The sequence below is a fragment of the Vanellus vanellus genome, assembly GCF_965231255.1.
Source record: "Vanellus vanellus genome assembly, chromosome: 1".
Lineage (NCBI taxonomy): Eukaryota > Metazoa > Chordata > Aves > Charadriiformes > Charadriidae > Vanellus > Vanellus vanellus.
Window position 1 is genome coordinate 163,681,670 of NC_138905.1, and position 17,833 is coordinate 163,699,502.

Here is a 17,833-nt window from a genome sequence, read left to right on the forward strand (position 1 = left end):
TGAGGCATCATCCCAGTAGCCCTCTTCACTACTTAATAGCCGTTACGATATTCCATGTTTAATGTATTATTGTATGCATTAACTCTCAACAGGATTGTTAGATCATATTCTTGATATTGTGCATAGATAAGTAGCAATAGCATTGTTGGAAGAAAAGACAATACAGCATGCACTAAAAAAAAAAAGACTTGGAAACGAAGGGACAAATTTGCAAATTCAGCCTCTTTTTTCTGTAACACATTATTTTTTTACCGACTGGACAAAAACTTTGAATTTTGAAAATAAATGAGAAATGTGCATCCGCATCAGGTACTCCGGTATTTCTAATTAGCAAATCTGTAAGGTAAAAGCTATTCATGCATGCAATAATATACTTTCAGCATCTCGATTTAGCAGCCATGTTGAGGCACTTAAGAGAAATTTCCTCCTAATGCTTTACATTTATGCTAGAAGAAGAAGGAAAAAAGCTCTCTCAAAAGATCTATAATGCACAGGACCCTCTTTTTAAAATTTCACTATTACAAATGGAACAACATAAAATTTTGGAATAAACAGGTGCAATTTAGCCACAAGGATGTAATGTGTGGAGGAAGAACCCATTGAATCTTTTTCTAGACAAAGAAGAAAAACAGATACAGATCTCTCATCATGAAAACAATAAATTTACAAAGAATCTTCATACAGAGTAATAAATATCAAGACTTTCCACATATCCATTATGTATCCTATAAAAATGAAAGCTGATTTTTTTTCTAGCCACTACTGTAGTTAGACAGAAAACCAATTTAAATGGTATTCACTTGGCATCAATGTATTTTAACAGACAATATCATAAACCTGCCTACCTTCACAGACAATATATCTCCAGGCTCTTACAGCAAATCTGGAAAACGTCACACTAATATTTAAGCTTTTCCTGCTCTCTCTTTCCTCTTCCCTGTAGTTTGCTTGGCCCCTCTTCACCTTTTGCGAACGTGAAGGCTGATTTCATTGCCTCCAGCCAGATAATCTCCACGATGTGTGCCCAGCTGCCGTGTGGACCTCATTTCTCAAGGCTTTCCCTTTGCAACACGCACTCAGAAAGACAGCTGCTACCTGGCTGGGCACGGTACTCTCAACCGCCCCATCACTTCACTTATAAATCACCTCTGATTGCTGGCTAACAGAACAGAACAGAACAAGCTATGCCCCAACGCCGCATTTCCTTGGTCTTTTTTAATCACCTCAGCAAATCCTTCCCTTAATCAAAACACAGCATGCAGAAGTTTGAAGGGCAATACGCTTTCCTCCATTGCATTCACTCGAAAGCTATGGACTGCAGTTGCAAAGGACAGTATGAAATAAACCAGCTCTCATGTCACAGAGGAACCAAAACAGATTTTTTTTTCCAAATTTTCATTCATTTCTGCACAAGTTTTAGTAGCTCAGATTGTATAGGGTACATCTGTTAGCACTCTCTCTTCAACCCATCCTCATAGCTTAGGGCTTTGAAGGAAGTCTTTTTGGACAGGAATCTATTCTACTGTCATTTAATAACACTAATTAATGCTGACTGAGAAAAAAATACATTCTCCTCACTGGCAGAAACCAAGAAAAATGGAGACACGGAGGGGTAGTTGTCAGATGCAGCCTCATTTACCAAAGGGGTAGGCCTTCCTTGGCTAATTCCCAGGTAGCCAAGCTGCACAAACTCTCTGATCCTCTCATCAGTTAGTCAAGATGGAGAAGCGTCACCACCTTGACACCTGACTATTATAATCTTCAGTAACTGTTACTTCTGCTGCCTCTTCCCTTGGCCACTGGTGAGCTCTCTGCTCCCGCAGCAGCCGCCGCTCCTCTCGCCTCTTTAGCCGGTTCTTCTGATGCTCCTCTTGCTTGGAGTACTGGAAGCGCTGCAAGAACAGGTCCTTCGCATATTCATAAAGCTGCACGTCCAAGAAATTCAGCTCCTCTATCCGTTGCCGCACATCCTCACCGATGTCCACATTAGAGGCCCGCGTAACATTGAACTGGGTGAATGGGGAAATGAATTTCAGGTTGAATGTCCTCTCAAAGAGATACTGCGTTTTCCTCTGAAATTCCGTGAGCCCGAAGAAGGCCATGTTTTTCAGATTGTTCTTGGCGCTTTGGAGAAGAATCGTATTTCTTTCACTCTCATTCATAAAAGTCAAGTTGTAGCATCCCACCAGGCTGAGGTCTGCCAGCATGCGCACCTGGCGGTTGTTGGCCAAGTTGTAGCTACAATCCATGAATTCCTGTAAACTGACTCCAGACCAGTCGTCTCCTTCGTAACAGGTAGGCAGCTCGTCTGGTGTTGGGCTTCTCCCATCACACATATGAAGGGAAGTTTTCCATGTCGCACCCCTCTGGACATGCTTCCATTCACTCAAATATCGTGACACCGGATCCCTCAGCATCGTGATGTAATAGAAATTCCTGAAACATATCATTAAACACAGTTTTAAAATTCAGTGAATGTCACTTTTTTATTCTCCAATAAAATGATTACCAGCCACTGTCACCACCCCCTTCATTTTTTCCAGTGTAATGTAGGCACTTTAAGTGACTACTGAGACAGTAAAAAGCTTAAAGCTTCACAAATACTGTGAATAAAATACAAGGCAAATTGGGAGAAAGAGAGGGAGATCAAAGGAAATAAGCAGCTATCAGAGAAATGGAATTACTTTGACCTATCAACTGTTCAGTGGTAGTCACTTTATGCAAAAGCCAATTAACCGAAGTGTACTCCTCCCTACTTTGAAATGCTAACCCTCAGTAATACCAGAAACAGCAGGAAAAGAGATTTATACAACCTTGCCACCTCTTTTCTGGACTGAGACATGCATGCCTCACAAGACGCACAAGATGATAATCCATACAGCGCTTGGTCAGAATATAAGAGAAGGATGAGCAATTTCATGTGGATGCTGCAAGTGCTAAAAATATCACCATGTGGAAGACTGGCATGAGCCACCCTATTATTAAATGGGTTGGAGTGAAGATAATGAGAGACCCAAAATCCATTCATATGACTTAATTTTAGACAAGTGCTTGATTGAAATTAGTTATAATCATGTAGTACAAAAGCATTTGTTGATATAAAGATTATCATTATTCAACATCACCTGTCAAGAATACAAAAGAGACACCAAGAAATATTGATTTGAAATAGAGCAAATAACTTCAGAACTTACTTTGTCAGTTCATCTTTCAGCTATTGAATTCAGTTTGTACATCTATTTATGGCAATCTGAAATGGACTGCGATCGAGTATGCTTCAAGCAGGCTTTCACAGATTGAGTTTTTTATGTTTTATTCAATAAAAACTTACCTGAATTACAGGGTGATATCACAAAGACAAAGCAAAACCAAAATACTTATGATTTCTGTCAGCTAGAATAACCAGCTGAAGATTCATGACTAAAATTAACACACGGTCTGGTACCAAAATAGGCTCGAGAGTTTGCATGACTCATCTGACTGCAAACAATACATTAATAAATCATGAGCCCTAAGATTTCTTAAGAAAAGTCTGATCTCAGTACTCTTAAGCTTAGAGAATGATGAAGCAAGTAAGCAGGAGGCAAACTTGCCGCAGACATGTAACCGTGTAAATAAACCAACACTTTTTTGAGGGCCATCTCATATAAGAGCTAACTCCAGTTGAATGAAAAATCTCAAAATTGCTAACAATCTCCCAGATAATTATCTTTCTTTTTCAGATATTACCCATTTTCTGCCACTAAAGATTCCCCATAGCTTCTCCATAAACCTTCAGGTTTGTCATAAAGACAGATATTTTCTCATATATTCCTAAAAATGCAGATATTTTCCCCAGTGCAACCTAAGCAAAAGGAAACAGGGCTGAATGCTTTGTTCTTATTCATTTTGAGTTCTCCACCTAGAAGATCTATACTTTATCTTCTGGAATTGTGCAGGGATGAAACAAGGAAAGCCAAGGCCTCCTTGGAACTAAACCTGGCAAGGGATGTCAAGCTCAACAGGAAGGGCTTCTTCAAGTATACTGGAGGCAAAAGGAAGACCAGAGAAGCTGTGGGCCCACTGTTGAATGAGACAGGAGCCATGGTGATGGAGGATGTGGAGAAGGCAGAGTTATTGAATGCCTTCTTTGCGTTGGTCTTTACTACTCGGCCGAGCCCTCAGGAGTCCCAGGCCTTGGAGAAAGTAACGGGGAAAGAGGAAGACTTCCCCTGGGTTGAGGAGGATCAAGTGAGGGACCAGTTAGGTCAATTAGATATTCACAAGTCCATGGGCCCTGATGGGATGCACCCGAGAGTGCTGAGGGAGCTGGCAGAGGTCATTGCTGGGCCACTCTCCACCATCTTTGAAAGGTCGTGGAGAACAGGCGAGGTACCTGAGGACTGGAGGAAAGCCAGTGTCACTCCGGTCTTCAAAAAGGGCAAGAAGGAGGACCCGGGGAACTACAGGCTGGTCAGCCTTACCTCCATCCCTGGAAAGATGATGGAATAGCTTGTTCTGGGCATTATCTCAAGGCATGTGGAGGAAGAGAAGGCTATCAGAAGTACTCAGCATGGATTCACCAAGGGGAAATCATGCCTGACTAATCTGATAGCCTTCTATGATGGTGTGACTGGATGGATAGATGAGGGAAGAGTGGTAGATGTGGTCTACCTTGACTTCAGCAAGGCGTTCGACACCTTCTCCCACAGCATCCTCATAGGCAAGCTTAGGAAGAGTGGGTTAGCTAAATGGACAGTAAGGTGGATAGAAAACTGGTTGCAAGACAGAGCTCAGAGGGTTGTGGTTAGGGACGCAGAGTCTAGTTGGAGGTCAGTGACAAGTGGTGTTCCCCAGGGGTCAGTACTGGGTCCAGTCCTGTTCAATATATTCATCAATGACATGGATGAAGGGATAGAGTGCACCCTCAGCAAGTTTGCTGATGACACAAAGCTGGGAGGGGTGGCTGACACACCAGAAGGCTGTGCCGCCATACAGAGAGACCTGGACAGGCTGGAGAGTTGGGCAGAGAGGAATCTTATGAAATTCAACAAGGGCAAGTGTAGGGTGCTGCACCTGGGGAAGAATAACCCCATGCAGCAGTACAGGTTGGGGGCTGACCTGCTGGAGAGCAGCTCTGTAGAAAGAGACCTGGGAGTCCTGGTGGACAACAGGATGACCATGAGCCAGAAATGTGCCCTTGTGGCCAAGAAGGCCAATGGCATCCTGGGGTGCATCAAGAAGAGTGTGGCCAGTAGGTCAAGGGAGGTCATCCTCCCCCTCTACTCTGCCTTGGTGAGGCCACACCTGGAGTACTGTGTCCAGTTCTGGGCTCCCCAGCTCAAGAAGGACAGGGAACTGCTGGAGAGGGTGCAGCACAGGGCTACCAAGATGATTAGGGGACTGGAACACCTCTCTTATGAAGAAAGACTGAGGGACGTGGGTCTCTTTAGTCTGGAAAAAAGAAGGTTGAGGGGGGACCTGATCCATGCTTATAAATACTTAAAGGGTGGGTGCCAGGAGGATGGGGCCAGGCTCTTTTCGGTGGTGCCCAGTGACAGGACAAGAGGTAACGGGCACAAACTTGAGTATAGAAAGTTCCACCTAAACATGAGGAGGAACTTCTTTACCTTGAGCGTGGTAGAGCACTGGAACAGGCTGCCCAGGGAGGTGGTGGAGTTTCCATCTCTGGAGACATTCAAAACCCGCCTGGACGCGTTCCTGTGCAACCTGCTCTAAGGTGTCCCTGCTCTGGCAGGGGGGTAGGACTAGATGGTCTCCAGAGGTCCCTTCCAACCCTATGATTCTATGATTCTATGAATAAGGTTTATGAGGCCAAACTATGAACTAGGTTCTGCTGTAGGGGCATTTCTTGAACTACTATCTAATGGAAACAGCGTCTTGATGGATTATTTCACAGCAGAAGGGTTACAGCTGGAAGGATATAAACTAGGGAGTGCCATGGATGTATTTTCATTATCGCTTGCATTGTGAGCCACGATTTGTGTTAGTATCAGATGATACTCCAAAGGATGGCATTTCCAAAATAATTTGGGGCTCGGGTTTTCTGGCTGTCGCTCACACGTGATCAAACTGCACTTCAGCTCTTTTGATCCACTTCAGCTACTAACACAGCTTTAAAATCCCTCTTCACTACTCCTGCAGAGCAGGAAGGATCAGAAATCCTCTTGTGTGCTCTGCAGCATAGTTCCACTGCAAAAAGCACCATCTTTAAGCAGTTCAAGCACAGCTTTCCCTTCTCAAATTGGATGCTCATCTCACCTTGGCTCTACCTTGCATGTATGAGAGCACATTAAGAATTGCTTTCCAACTAACAGGACAAAAAGTGGATGCATTTCACTAATGCTGCGCAGGTAAAGCAGCCAAACTCTCAAAACAGCCATCAGCTCTGAGCGTAAGACATAGTTGTTGCAAAATCCAGCAGGCACTGATAGGGTTGTGACAGAAAATGACTGAAGCTCCAAGGGAGCAGAAATAAAAAAAAAAAAAATAGACAAAGATTCAGAGGCAGTTGCCAGCACCTACATTGACAGAGATGTGGCATCGGCTTAGTCCTTGTATTGCTGCCCCTCCCCTCTTTGGATAATTTTGGATGTTGATATGTGGTAACAGATGGGTTTAAAAGTTGCTCAACAATTATTTATACCTCTAATAATAGTTCTGTCTTTCCTTACCTATCTCCAGCAGTCCCAGTCAGGCATGACTCAGAGCAACAACAATTAACAAAAACACCTCCTTTGCATCAATCATTTCCATTTCATCCCTGGATATGTAAATGTGCTTCATGTGCAATAAACGGGAGTACGAAGCAAATGCAGGGAAATGAGAACGGTGCGTCTCTGTGTAACATCTGCAGCTTCCCTTATGCAGACTGGGCGAGAAAGTTTTGCCACTCTGTCGCCTCTCCTCCTTGTGCCTACCTGACTTCTGCATGTGTTTTCACTATCCTGACATATTCGCTTCTGGTTTGTGCATCTTGCAGAGCGTTGCCTTCTTGCGTTAGCAACTGAACGGCTTCTTCATCTGGCAGCCAACCTTTAACAGCAGCCCGACACACATTTAGTTTCCGCGGCACTAATAACTAAGAGTACAGCCATCCCCACTGCATTCACAGTTTACAACCTTCTGTTTAACCTTCTGTTCGTGAATCTCTGTCACCCTTTTAACCAATCTGAGGTTGGAAGACTCTAAGATTTCTTCTACCTGATACCTGTCCACGTGACACTGTTTCAATGCTACACAGAAGATTGGGGGATGCTGCGCAGCAGTCATGGCAAAAATTTTTCTTTCAGGGAAAAGGATGTCACATCTCTAGAATAATGATATAAGTAAAAATGCATAGGTCATGCACATTTGTTTCAGTTGGAAAATTATAAAAGTTATCTTAGAATTTTTTTTTAAAATGTTAACATTTATGGACTAAATATAGCAGCATTTTAGAGCTCTCAGCGCCTAATACACAGTGTGCAATCACACTAGGAATGGCTGAGGAGACGGCTCAAAATAAAGACAAAAAGTAGCTCATAAAAATATGAAAATGGGGATGGCTTTCAGTCTCTGCTTTCTTCACTGTTCAGTGAAAGAGCATCAGTTCAGCTATATACTGAACATGCCTGAGCCACTCTGAATACAGACGTGCACTTGTTCTCATCGGTGTAAACGACCCCCTTGCATTGCCCACGCTTGTTAAACTCCGCTGCCACCCACCGTGGGAAATACTCAGCAAAGAATTAAGTAATAACTTCGGTTACCCTGTTTGACAAAGCAAACTCATCTCAGACTTATTGGCTTCATTTCAACAGACTCCCATCATCGATTACTCTGCTGTCACAGACGGCCTTGGTGCTTAAAGGCTAGCCGAGCAGAATATGCTGGCACGGCAGTGAGAAGACGTTTTACACTAAATACTCAAAACGAATTAAGACCCATACAAATTATATCTATATCTATCAGCGTGTGCGTGCATGTGTGTATGTAAAAATTTACCTGGGAACCTGGCCATAAGCTGCAGTTGTCAATTAAAGAAAAATCATAGGAAATACATAGTGTGTATTTGCCAATGTCTCTTGTGACTGTCGATATAAACACGTAGACATGATCAAACACTTTAGATCACATTTCAAAGAACACCAGCCCACCAGTCACGATGTCAGCTCCTCCTGAAAGGAAACTTTATACAATGTCCACAGATTAAAGCATAATGTACTGCAATTAATGGGTTATCGAAGTCGCCGCTATGGGACAACTGATTTTTTGGACAGATGCTAAGTACCGTGATGGTCAGGGCACGAGCCTGATGACCCATGCAAGGGCCCAAACAAGCACCGTGGTGAAGCGTGGGCTGCACACTACTGTTTACACTAGAATTAAAAGCACTTGGGAATTCAGAAGGCTCTAGTCCCACCGGCATGAAATCCAGTCTCTTCATTAGCATTAGGCAAAAAAAAAACAACCTTTAATTAACAGAACAGCTAAAATGAGCTTCTAGTTATAACATCAGAACATGTATTTCTTTCATATTATAAGGTATTTTAATATAAATACTCTAATCTTACATTAATCCTTCAATGGTATTGCTCTGGTTTAGAAATTAATTTCAGAGGAGCAGATTCTGATGTCAGTGGAGGTGATCCCAAACCAGGGCATTTTGTCTCTTCTATCACCATGGAACAGACGTCCCGGCTGAGGGAGATTTACTAAATATGGGAAGGATCACTGCACATCGAGAACAAAAACATCCTCTAGGGCCTCCTGGGGAAGAAGGATGAATGGCATCTTCTCTGTTGCTCACACTCTCGTATGGAGCAGCCGGCACAAGCAGAACTCGCGCAGCTCTCTTGGAGGCTCAGAGAGGAGAAAAACCAAGCCATCCCCTCTTCTTTCAAAGGCAGGACCTTACGTGCAGGGAGTGATGAGCTTCATAAAAGCAGAACAGCGCACTCATAGCAGCTGATGCAGAGACAGAAGAGTACTTGAGGTGGAGAAAAAGAGCCACTGGAGAATATTTTGGAAGACACTAACAGTCAGAAGAAAGAAGAACCAAAACGAGTGAAAAACCCAGGTGCATCATAAAACCATCCACATTCTGGTTCTTCCTGGTAGGGGGGAAAATAAAAGCCCTGGTCAAGTTTACGACCCAAGTTGAGACAAGAAGTTAGCAGCTTTAATCCTGGAAGTGAGTGTGCTCCCGAGGAAAGGTCTGAAATACCCAGCAGAAGCCAGCCTGGCAGCACACTTCTGCTAACGACAGAGGTTGTATCAAGGTGAAGGGTTAAGAAGGATCAGCATTATGTGAACAAAAGCCTTATGCTTCCCAGTTTAATCCTGAAGTCCAAGTTCTCAGAGGCAGTAACAGAGTTAACCACCAATCAGCAACCTCTCTTTAGGCCAAGTGTCATCATTATGGGTAATGGTGAAGAGGGTAAACAAATGAAACAAAAATAAGGATAATGCAATACACAAACAATTAGGGAATAAGAGCATGCAACAAGGATGGTGGGGGGAGACAGAAAGCAAAGAAACACTGTTGGGTTGATCTGAACTGGGAAAAGTCATAGTATCATAGAATCATAGAACTGCCTAGGTTGGAAGGGACCTTTAAGATCATCGAGTCCAACCATCAACCGAACACTGCCAAAATCACCACAAAACCATGTCCCTAAGCACCACATCTACCCGACTTTTAAATACCTCCAGGGATGGTGACTCCACCACTTCCCTGGGAAGCCTGCTCCAACCCTTGCAGTGAAGAAATCTTTCCTAATATCCATCCTAAACCTACCCTGGCATAACCTGAGGCCATTTCCTCTTGTCCTATCGTTTGTTACTTGGGAGAAGAGGTCGACCCCTACCTCTCTACCTACCTCCTTTCAGATAGTTGTAGAGAGTGATAAGGTCTCCCCAGAGCCTCCTTTTCTCCAGGCTAAACAACCCCAGGTCCCTCAGCACCTCATAAGACCTGTACTCCAGACCCCTCACCAGCTTCATTGCCCTTCTCTGGACATGTCATCCCAGTCATCCTAGTGTAATGCAGATGTATCAGCTCATGGCTGGCAGCATTATTGTGCAGTGTCGCTGCATCTATGCTGTGCTTAATTTACAGATAACCTGCCCAACATAACAATAACAGAACAACAGTACTATAACGAAAAAGCTATGAAACAGTGCACAAACGATATGCATCTCCATCTGGCTGCAGGAAGCATCATAGAACTTATCCACCAAGTCAGATAAACACTAGCTAGCCCACAGACTTCTGCGGAGATGATGTAGCAACACGACATAGGTTTCTTAAGCTCAGCATCTGTCACAGGACGCTAGACCACTGTGATGGGAATGGTTTTCTTAGACATCCTTTATAAAAGTTGGTGACCTTAATACTGTTGGCTGTCTTCTCAGGTTTTCATGAGTTTCTTTACAAGTCTTTTACTGAGAGAACAGCTGTCACCATTAAGAACTCAACGTTTATCCAATCTTACCACATACATCACCCATTCAGCATGTATGAAAAACACTTAATTGGCTGTTTTCACAGAGGATCTGAGCACCTACCACTTCTGCTGTTTTTAAATGTGATGATGACACTGTGCTTACTTAAAACAGTGGCTGTAATGTCCTACTGACACTCAGTTACTCCACATTAAAAGAGAAATTTGAGAGAGCCATTGACTTTGGCAGAGTTAAATTTAAAAAAGAAAAAAAAAACAAAAACAAAACCTTGCATTTTGAAGTACAAAATGATAAACTTTTTGCCGTGGCTTTGAATCCAACCAGAAAAAAACTGGCCACTGTTTCCTTTTTCCAAATACACCATGAGTTTCTGTTGGTTAATTACTCTTTTTGCTATCCCAGTGACATGCAGTGCAGCTAAATCTGTAGGACATGCCTGCTTAGAGAAGGGACTGGATACTGCTTCCAGGGTAAGACATCTAAATGCAGTGGTCTACATATAAGCTACATGTCTAAGTGACCTCTGAAGCCAGAGGGAAGCTGTTCAACAGGGGCAGTGGTGTGTGTCCAGAATCACGCAGTTGACCAAAGGTAGGTGCCAGCTCTGGCATGAGCTGTATCACTTTAGAGGCTCCGTATGCATTGCACTGCGTACCTTCACCACAACAGGAGCATAGATACTCACCTAACTTGGAGATGTCTACATTGTAGGCACCTACATACAGGTGTTTCCACCCATAAAGTGAACCCCATCCCTGGAGTCCAAGGCTCCCTGCCTGCACGGCACGGACGTGTTCACAGAGCACAAGCTTCAGGCCAACCTCAAAAACTAATTAGTAACATAACATTTTGTAACGAGTGAGAAGTAACTACCGAGAACCTCCATTTCATGACTTTTTATACCAATGATATATATACACCGGGCACAGTAGGATATCTCTTTCTAAGTGTGTTTTTAGAGCTGGAGCATTCCCAAAGTAAACAGAAGTTTTAAGTTGTTTATTGTTTCACACATATCTCCAAACCAGCAGTTAGAAAACCAGCCTACCATAATTTTGATGTCCTTGCTGATATATCAGTATATCAGCGAGACAGAGGGAGGGCTTGGAGTCAAACAGCCGGGATTGTATTTCTGGTCCTGGAAAGCAAAGACGGTTGGGTTGGTTGCTCAGAAAGTCACTTGTGATGACACAGTCTGTTACAGGCAAGAGAAATGTGGTGTTTGGGCACTGGGAAGTACTTAGGAAATGGGAAACCTCACATTTCATTGCATGTTAACAGGGATACTCCCTGTCACCAACTTTAGTTTCTTTTACATTAATCTGTTCCTTTAAGATTCATTATAAAACTCCTTTGATTTTTCTGTTTGGAAATTGCAAGTCCTTTTTTTTGTTGTTTTTGTTGTTGTTGTTGTTTGTGTTTTTTGTTGGTTTTTGTTTGTTTGTTTGTTTTTTTGTTTTAATATCCTCTGAAATATCAACATAAATTCTGTATCTGTGCTATCAGAAAAAAAAAAACCAAACCCAACAGAAAAGCTTTACAGCACTAGTTTATTGTTTTGCATGGCTGTTGATCAGAAGGTTAGTGTCCCACACCTGATTACAGAATGACAGATGACAAAGAGTGTCTTTAGAGATCACTTATTCTCTGACAACAAAAAACTTTTAACAGCAGTGATTTAGGGTAATCCAGAAGTGTAGAAGAAAGAGAGTGAACCTGTGGCAACACAAATGCTGCATGTACATTAGGAATTTTTCCACCTGAAGAGTCTAATTTTCCTTGAAGTGAAGCCAGGGCAAATTCAGTAATGGTGTAGAGCTATACAAGCATGTGAGAAGAGTGAGAGACTAGGTAAGCTATTTGAACACAGCACTGGTTTAGATTTGTATTATATAGAAGAAAGATGACTTTCAAAATCCAGTGCTACATCTGTACTGCAAACAATGGTAAAAAACACATTTGTGGAGACAATTTTTTTTTTTTTCTTAAATACTTTAGGAATGAAGACAACTGGCCTGGGACTATGCAAACTGACAACTTTCTTTTAAAACTGTAGGCTTTTGGAGTTAGGACCTGTGATTTTGTGCTTTTTTAAAGTAATGAATAACCATTAAAATAATATCACATTTTTTAGATATCACATTGCCATATACCCTTCAAAATCATTAGTGAAAACGGATCTCAGGACCTATTGCTGCAAAGGAAACCGGGTGTGCTGAGACTTTTTTTCTTGTCATAGGAGTACAGAAGTTTGTGAGGATGCAGATTTTAATGAAGTATTTCAAAGACAAGTCTAAGACGTTAGGTGGGGACCAAACAACAGCCTTCCAGTACCTAAGAGGAAGTCAGTGAGAAGATGGAGCCAGGCTCTTCACTAACATGCATCGTAGGATAAGGCGAGACAATGGTCATAAACGGAAAAAGGGGAGGATCCACAGAAAATAATTTTCACTATGAGAATAGTTAAGCATTGGGAAAGCTTTGTCTGAAGAAGCTGTGCACCCTCCATCCTTGGAGGTTTTTAAGACCCAACTGGACAGAACAGAGTCCTGAGCAACCCCAGCTGTGCTCAGTGGTGACTCTGCTCTGAGCAGGGAGTTGGGCTAGGGACCTCCTGAAGTCCCTTCTTGCCCCAGGGCTTATGCCGTTCTGCGTGACAGTGCACAGCCTTCCATCACCAAATGTACAGTCCTGTCAGAAAACACATCAAACCAGAACCAACGCGTCAACTAGATCATACCTGCCCTCCCTTATTCCTTCCTGGCTACCCAAGACAGAGCACAGGGAATGTGCTTTGCCTTTTATGAGATAGGGTTTTTTTGTATGTGATTTTAACTAGCGCTATAACACTCTGAGTCAGCACACCCTGAATTATTGAGCAGCTTCATGAATATTTATTTCAATGACACTTTGTTCAATACAGAGTCTCTAGAAATTGGGGAGGACAGTGCAGCAACTACATGTCCCTAAATAAATTAATTCTGTTCACAGGTATCAAGTCTGGATCTTCAACAGCTACTAGACTAATAAAATGATGTAGCAACCCATAGTTTTAATACCAGTATTTTAGAAAGTGCACACAAATAGCATATGAATATGTGTGAGCTTTCTCAGCTAACACATGTTTTTCCTGTGTAGTTGCCTTCAGGATTTAGGCAGAAATTTTCAAACACGGAGCATAAAGTTAGGCACCTAACTCTATGTTTAAACATGTAGATAGACCCAGCCTCATTGCCAGTGAAGAAAACACACACAGGAGTAAGAGGTAGGGATGCTCAGGTACCCAGAATACATGGTCTGCTGATTTATTTAGCAAAAGGAGACTCCCAGAGCCATCCGAGTGCCCTTCCCTGCCAGCACAGATAACAGCACTCTATTATCCCCTTCAGAAAAAATCCTAGCCCTTTTAGAAATACCCTTTTCATGCCGTTGCTCCCATTGAAAAGAGCTTGTGAAGGTTGCTTCTCACAGTTAGGAACATGAGTCTCATTCCCAGACTAAACCTGGTCTTGTTCTACTTACACCCAGTTGCTCTCGGGTTAACACTGCAAATACATCAACAGGATTTATAAATATAACATCAGAGAAGGAGCAATGGCATTTAAGTCGGAGATCAGAGAGCAGTCACACCTCTGGGCTTTCATTTTACGAAGCTGAACTAGTTGTTACTGCCTCTTCTGGTAAGACAAGCCAGAAGTGACCGCTCTGCAGTCCCCCACTTACATCCCTTCACTCAGAGGTGCACCCTGAGTTTTCCAACATCGCAGCACTCCATGCTAGCTTTGGACAGGAGGCTCACAAAAGTAAGACGAGTTGGAAGCTCCTGAGATTGGTTCTGGTTTTTGTCCGCCCAAGCAGTCCTTTCCTGGCATTTGACCTTGCACGACTTCACATTTTGCTATAGGTGGGGAGAATCAGGCAAATTTCACATAAGGCCTCACAGGTGCCTTGTACAATAAGTACTTCTTCTCTCCACTGGCAATGTATTCTCTTATACACCCTCACATTGTTCTAATTTTTTTATGGGGCCACATAACTCTGGAAAGTCATACTATGTTACTGGCTAATACACAGAGGTGTCTCTGCTCTTCCCGTTTCAGCTGATAAGCGCTCAGTTGATAGAGGAAATTTGTTTCTCCTGGCCTCAAATGCATGATCTTTCGCTCTGCCTTACCAGACTTCATTCCACCTCTTCTACTGAAGTCCTCAAGGCCATTAAGCAAATGCCATTAACATACTTCAGCTTTTTGTGCCAACATCGTTAACGAAAACATGAAATAGGATCAGAGCTAAGACCAGCCCTGAGGAAATTAATTAACAACTTTCTTTTAAACCAGAAAGTTTCTCTGCCAGCACATCCCGTTTTGTTACCAGCTTCTTGTCCACCAGAAAATTCTTATGCTCGGCCTCATGTTTTCTGCCTTGTATCATAACTTTGCAGATGCTGCTCTATCAAACACTTTATTAAAAGCAAATTTCCCTTCTGCTATCAGAAACAGATGTTGGGTATTTACATGTCTCAGCCCAAAGTCTGAGAATTGCAGCCCCAGCTTTGCTGCGCCTGAGAACATAGAGAATGGTTAAGATGGGGAAATGACAATTTATTTGAGAGCAAAGTGGTCTGGAATAGAAATGTACGATTAGGCGATTTGATGGAAAAACAAATCTGCCACTTTCCATCAAACAACCTTGATACAAATTGTAAATCATTTCTTGATGAGACACAAATCTAACAAAGTTCCCTCCAGAGATTTTTGTTCTTTGCCTAAATTACATCAAGCTCAGTTGTTCTAAGTGTTCTTTAAATTGCTGGAAAGAATGAAGTAGCAAGAGTCTTGCTGAAAGAAGTATAAATATAAAATGCGATAACAAATCAACTAATAAGAATTTGATTGTTTTGCGAAGCACGTGCATAACAAAAACCTTCTACCTTGTACGAGACAGTGTATGAGCACACACAGGAGGAAATACTAGTCAAAAACAATAAATACATATAGTGTCCATAAGATTCATTACAGATACTGTAGGCGAGACCATGCATACCTTTGTGCCAGAGAGAATAACAAATCCTTTGTGGCCAGGACTGGCAAAGGAGGAATCCATTGCTCACATCACCCCCATCCTATCTCATCCCTATTGTGCAGAGATCATTGCTGTGTCCTACAAGAACTGCGAAAATCTGGGGCACGTGTGACATCTTTTCTCAAAAAGGTTATTCCTCCCATCTCTGCCTTTGCTATGCCACTGAATCGAGCGGAAAATGAAATAAGGATGTTGCACTACCGTACGAGCTGCCCCGAGCCCCAGCATGGGGAGGAACCCGAACCTGCCTTCCTCAGAGAGATGTTATGGGTACAGGAGAGACGAGCTAAGGGCATGACCTGCAGCATCAGGCGGCAGCAGAAGACAAGGACTGACCAGGGAAAAGATAGGTGACGACAGGCAAGGGACGAGAGAAGAGCAAACCTGGAGACAGTGCAGCAAGAGGGACCTGCAGCTCAAGCTCGTTTTGCCAACTGAGCCTCCAAGGGTTACAGAAACCAGGTTGGGAAGGGACCCTGCTGATGAAGTCTGATGGCTATAATCACGGGTAATGGTTTAGCACAACAGGACTCTAACATATCCCTTTTGAACACAGGACAAGCCACAAAACCTTCCTCGCTACCAGGCTGCAGTCTCTGAGCAGCTGCCAGCAAGGTTTAGAGCAAGTCCCTGTTTCAGGAGGAGTGTCCCCAGAGCGGGTTATTGCTGGGCGACGGAGCGAGCATGCAGCTCCGATGCAAAGAGATGGGGACGCAGAACTCCCGCCTATTCAGTAACACAAACAACATGAGGCTTTTTGCAACGGCTATAAAGAAAAACCCCAACACCCTACTTACTTTCATGCAGAATTATGAGAGATCTGTTATTGCAAGAGTCCTGGCTGCCGACAAGAATACACCTGATTGGGAAAATTCAATTTCAAAGAATCCCTGAAAAGAGAAATAAAAGGTAGCCAGACCCTTAAATCTTCTGACATTTATATTTCTTCAGTCAGATTTTGTTAGGTCTGAAACAGAGCATAATATTTATGTTAAATTCAACTACAATGTTTACTTTCATCCTCTTCCTTGTTTTTGAAGGAGCTGTTGCCATTCCATTTTATTTTCTGGCTAGGTAAGACAAGCAGTACAGGCATCACCAGTGGTGCTCTATGGCTGGGTGGCTTCACTGGAAACCAGTTTGTGCCACAAATGGCATGTACCAAGGCCCCCTCCCTAACCACGCTGCTTCTGATTTCCAACTAATAGCTCAGCTGCTGATGCTCTCTTCCAAATCTGGGATGCTCAGACGAAAGTTCTGTGGGATTTTTCACTGCAGCTCATTTTGAATCAGTACAGTAATTCTGCTCAATTAATAAAGTAATTAACAATAAAAAGGCCCAGTGATTGAGATCCCTTTGAAAGTACCTCAATTTATGCTCTCTCAGCTTTGCCTCAAGTCTTTATTAATTCTGACATCAAGCATAATGACCATAAATTATAAACGATCATCACAAAATCCAGGCATCACAACCATTTTCTTGTCCTACATGCTGAGTTTCTAAAATATCTAGGTTTGGTCATAACTTTTGAGATTCACCTCCCATAAGGTAAACAATACGACAATCTAGATATTAAAGAATTTCAGGTGCTTCTACTGATGAAAACACTGTAATAGTAGTCTTTCCTATCAATTCATTGAAACAATTCACAAAAGCTAAGACAATTGCTCAGCTGTAAGGCGAAAAGGCTAACTTTGTTTCTCCTAGCATTCCTCTTCTTGTGATGCAACTGTAGAGATTTTCTTGTAAGACATGAAGCGAGCAGATGACAGGGTACTTCAGTTGAATTCCTCTGAGACAGACCACTGACTTCCCATTTTACACTGAACTTTGTGTTTCTGCAGTACTTGATAGAATTTAAACAAACTCTGAAAATTTTCCTATGAATAGTACAACTCAAAGCTATAAACAAAGTTGCCATCTTCCTTCTCCATGGACCTAAGAGATTTCTCCCTTCGTTCGTTTAGACTACGTGTATATGTATATGTGTATGTATATATATATGATGTCCACAAGGGGGCCCTCTTATCTTCCCCAAATCTTAGCCAAAGCTTAACTTGCTTTCCAAAAATTTATGTCATGAAGTTTTTGTCTACAGATACTATGGTATCTTAGAAAAAAGTTTTTACCGACTAGAATTGAGTTTATGATAGAATTTTATACAACAAAACCTGTAATTTGAAAGGGAATCAGTTTTTATGTACAATTTCCACTATATACCTGGCATGCAAAGAACTTTGATAAAGCTTTCCAAGTTCACTGCTTGCAATAACCAGCCAAAATGAGACCTTTTACGCACAC

At 42.5% G+C, this 17,833-nt stretch overlaps 1 protein-coding gene across 1 annotated transcript in view; it reads right to left on the reverse strand.

The window, feature by feature from the left end:
* Positions 1–1,730: 1,730 nt before the first annotated feature.
* HS6ST3 (heparan sulfate 6-O-sulfotransferase 3) overlaps positions 1,731–17,833 on the reverse strand; it is a gene marked incomplete at both ends in the record, with an annotated part of 334,688 nt that continues 318,585 nt past the window's right edge. The window contains one exon of the mRNA XM_082498236.1: positions 1,731–2,436. Within this exon, the coding sequence (XP_082354362.1) occupies positions 1,731–2,436 (706 nt within the window). The remainder of the gene's footprint in view (positions 2,437–17,833) is intronic.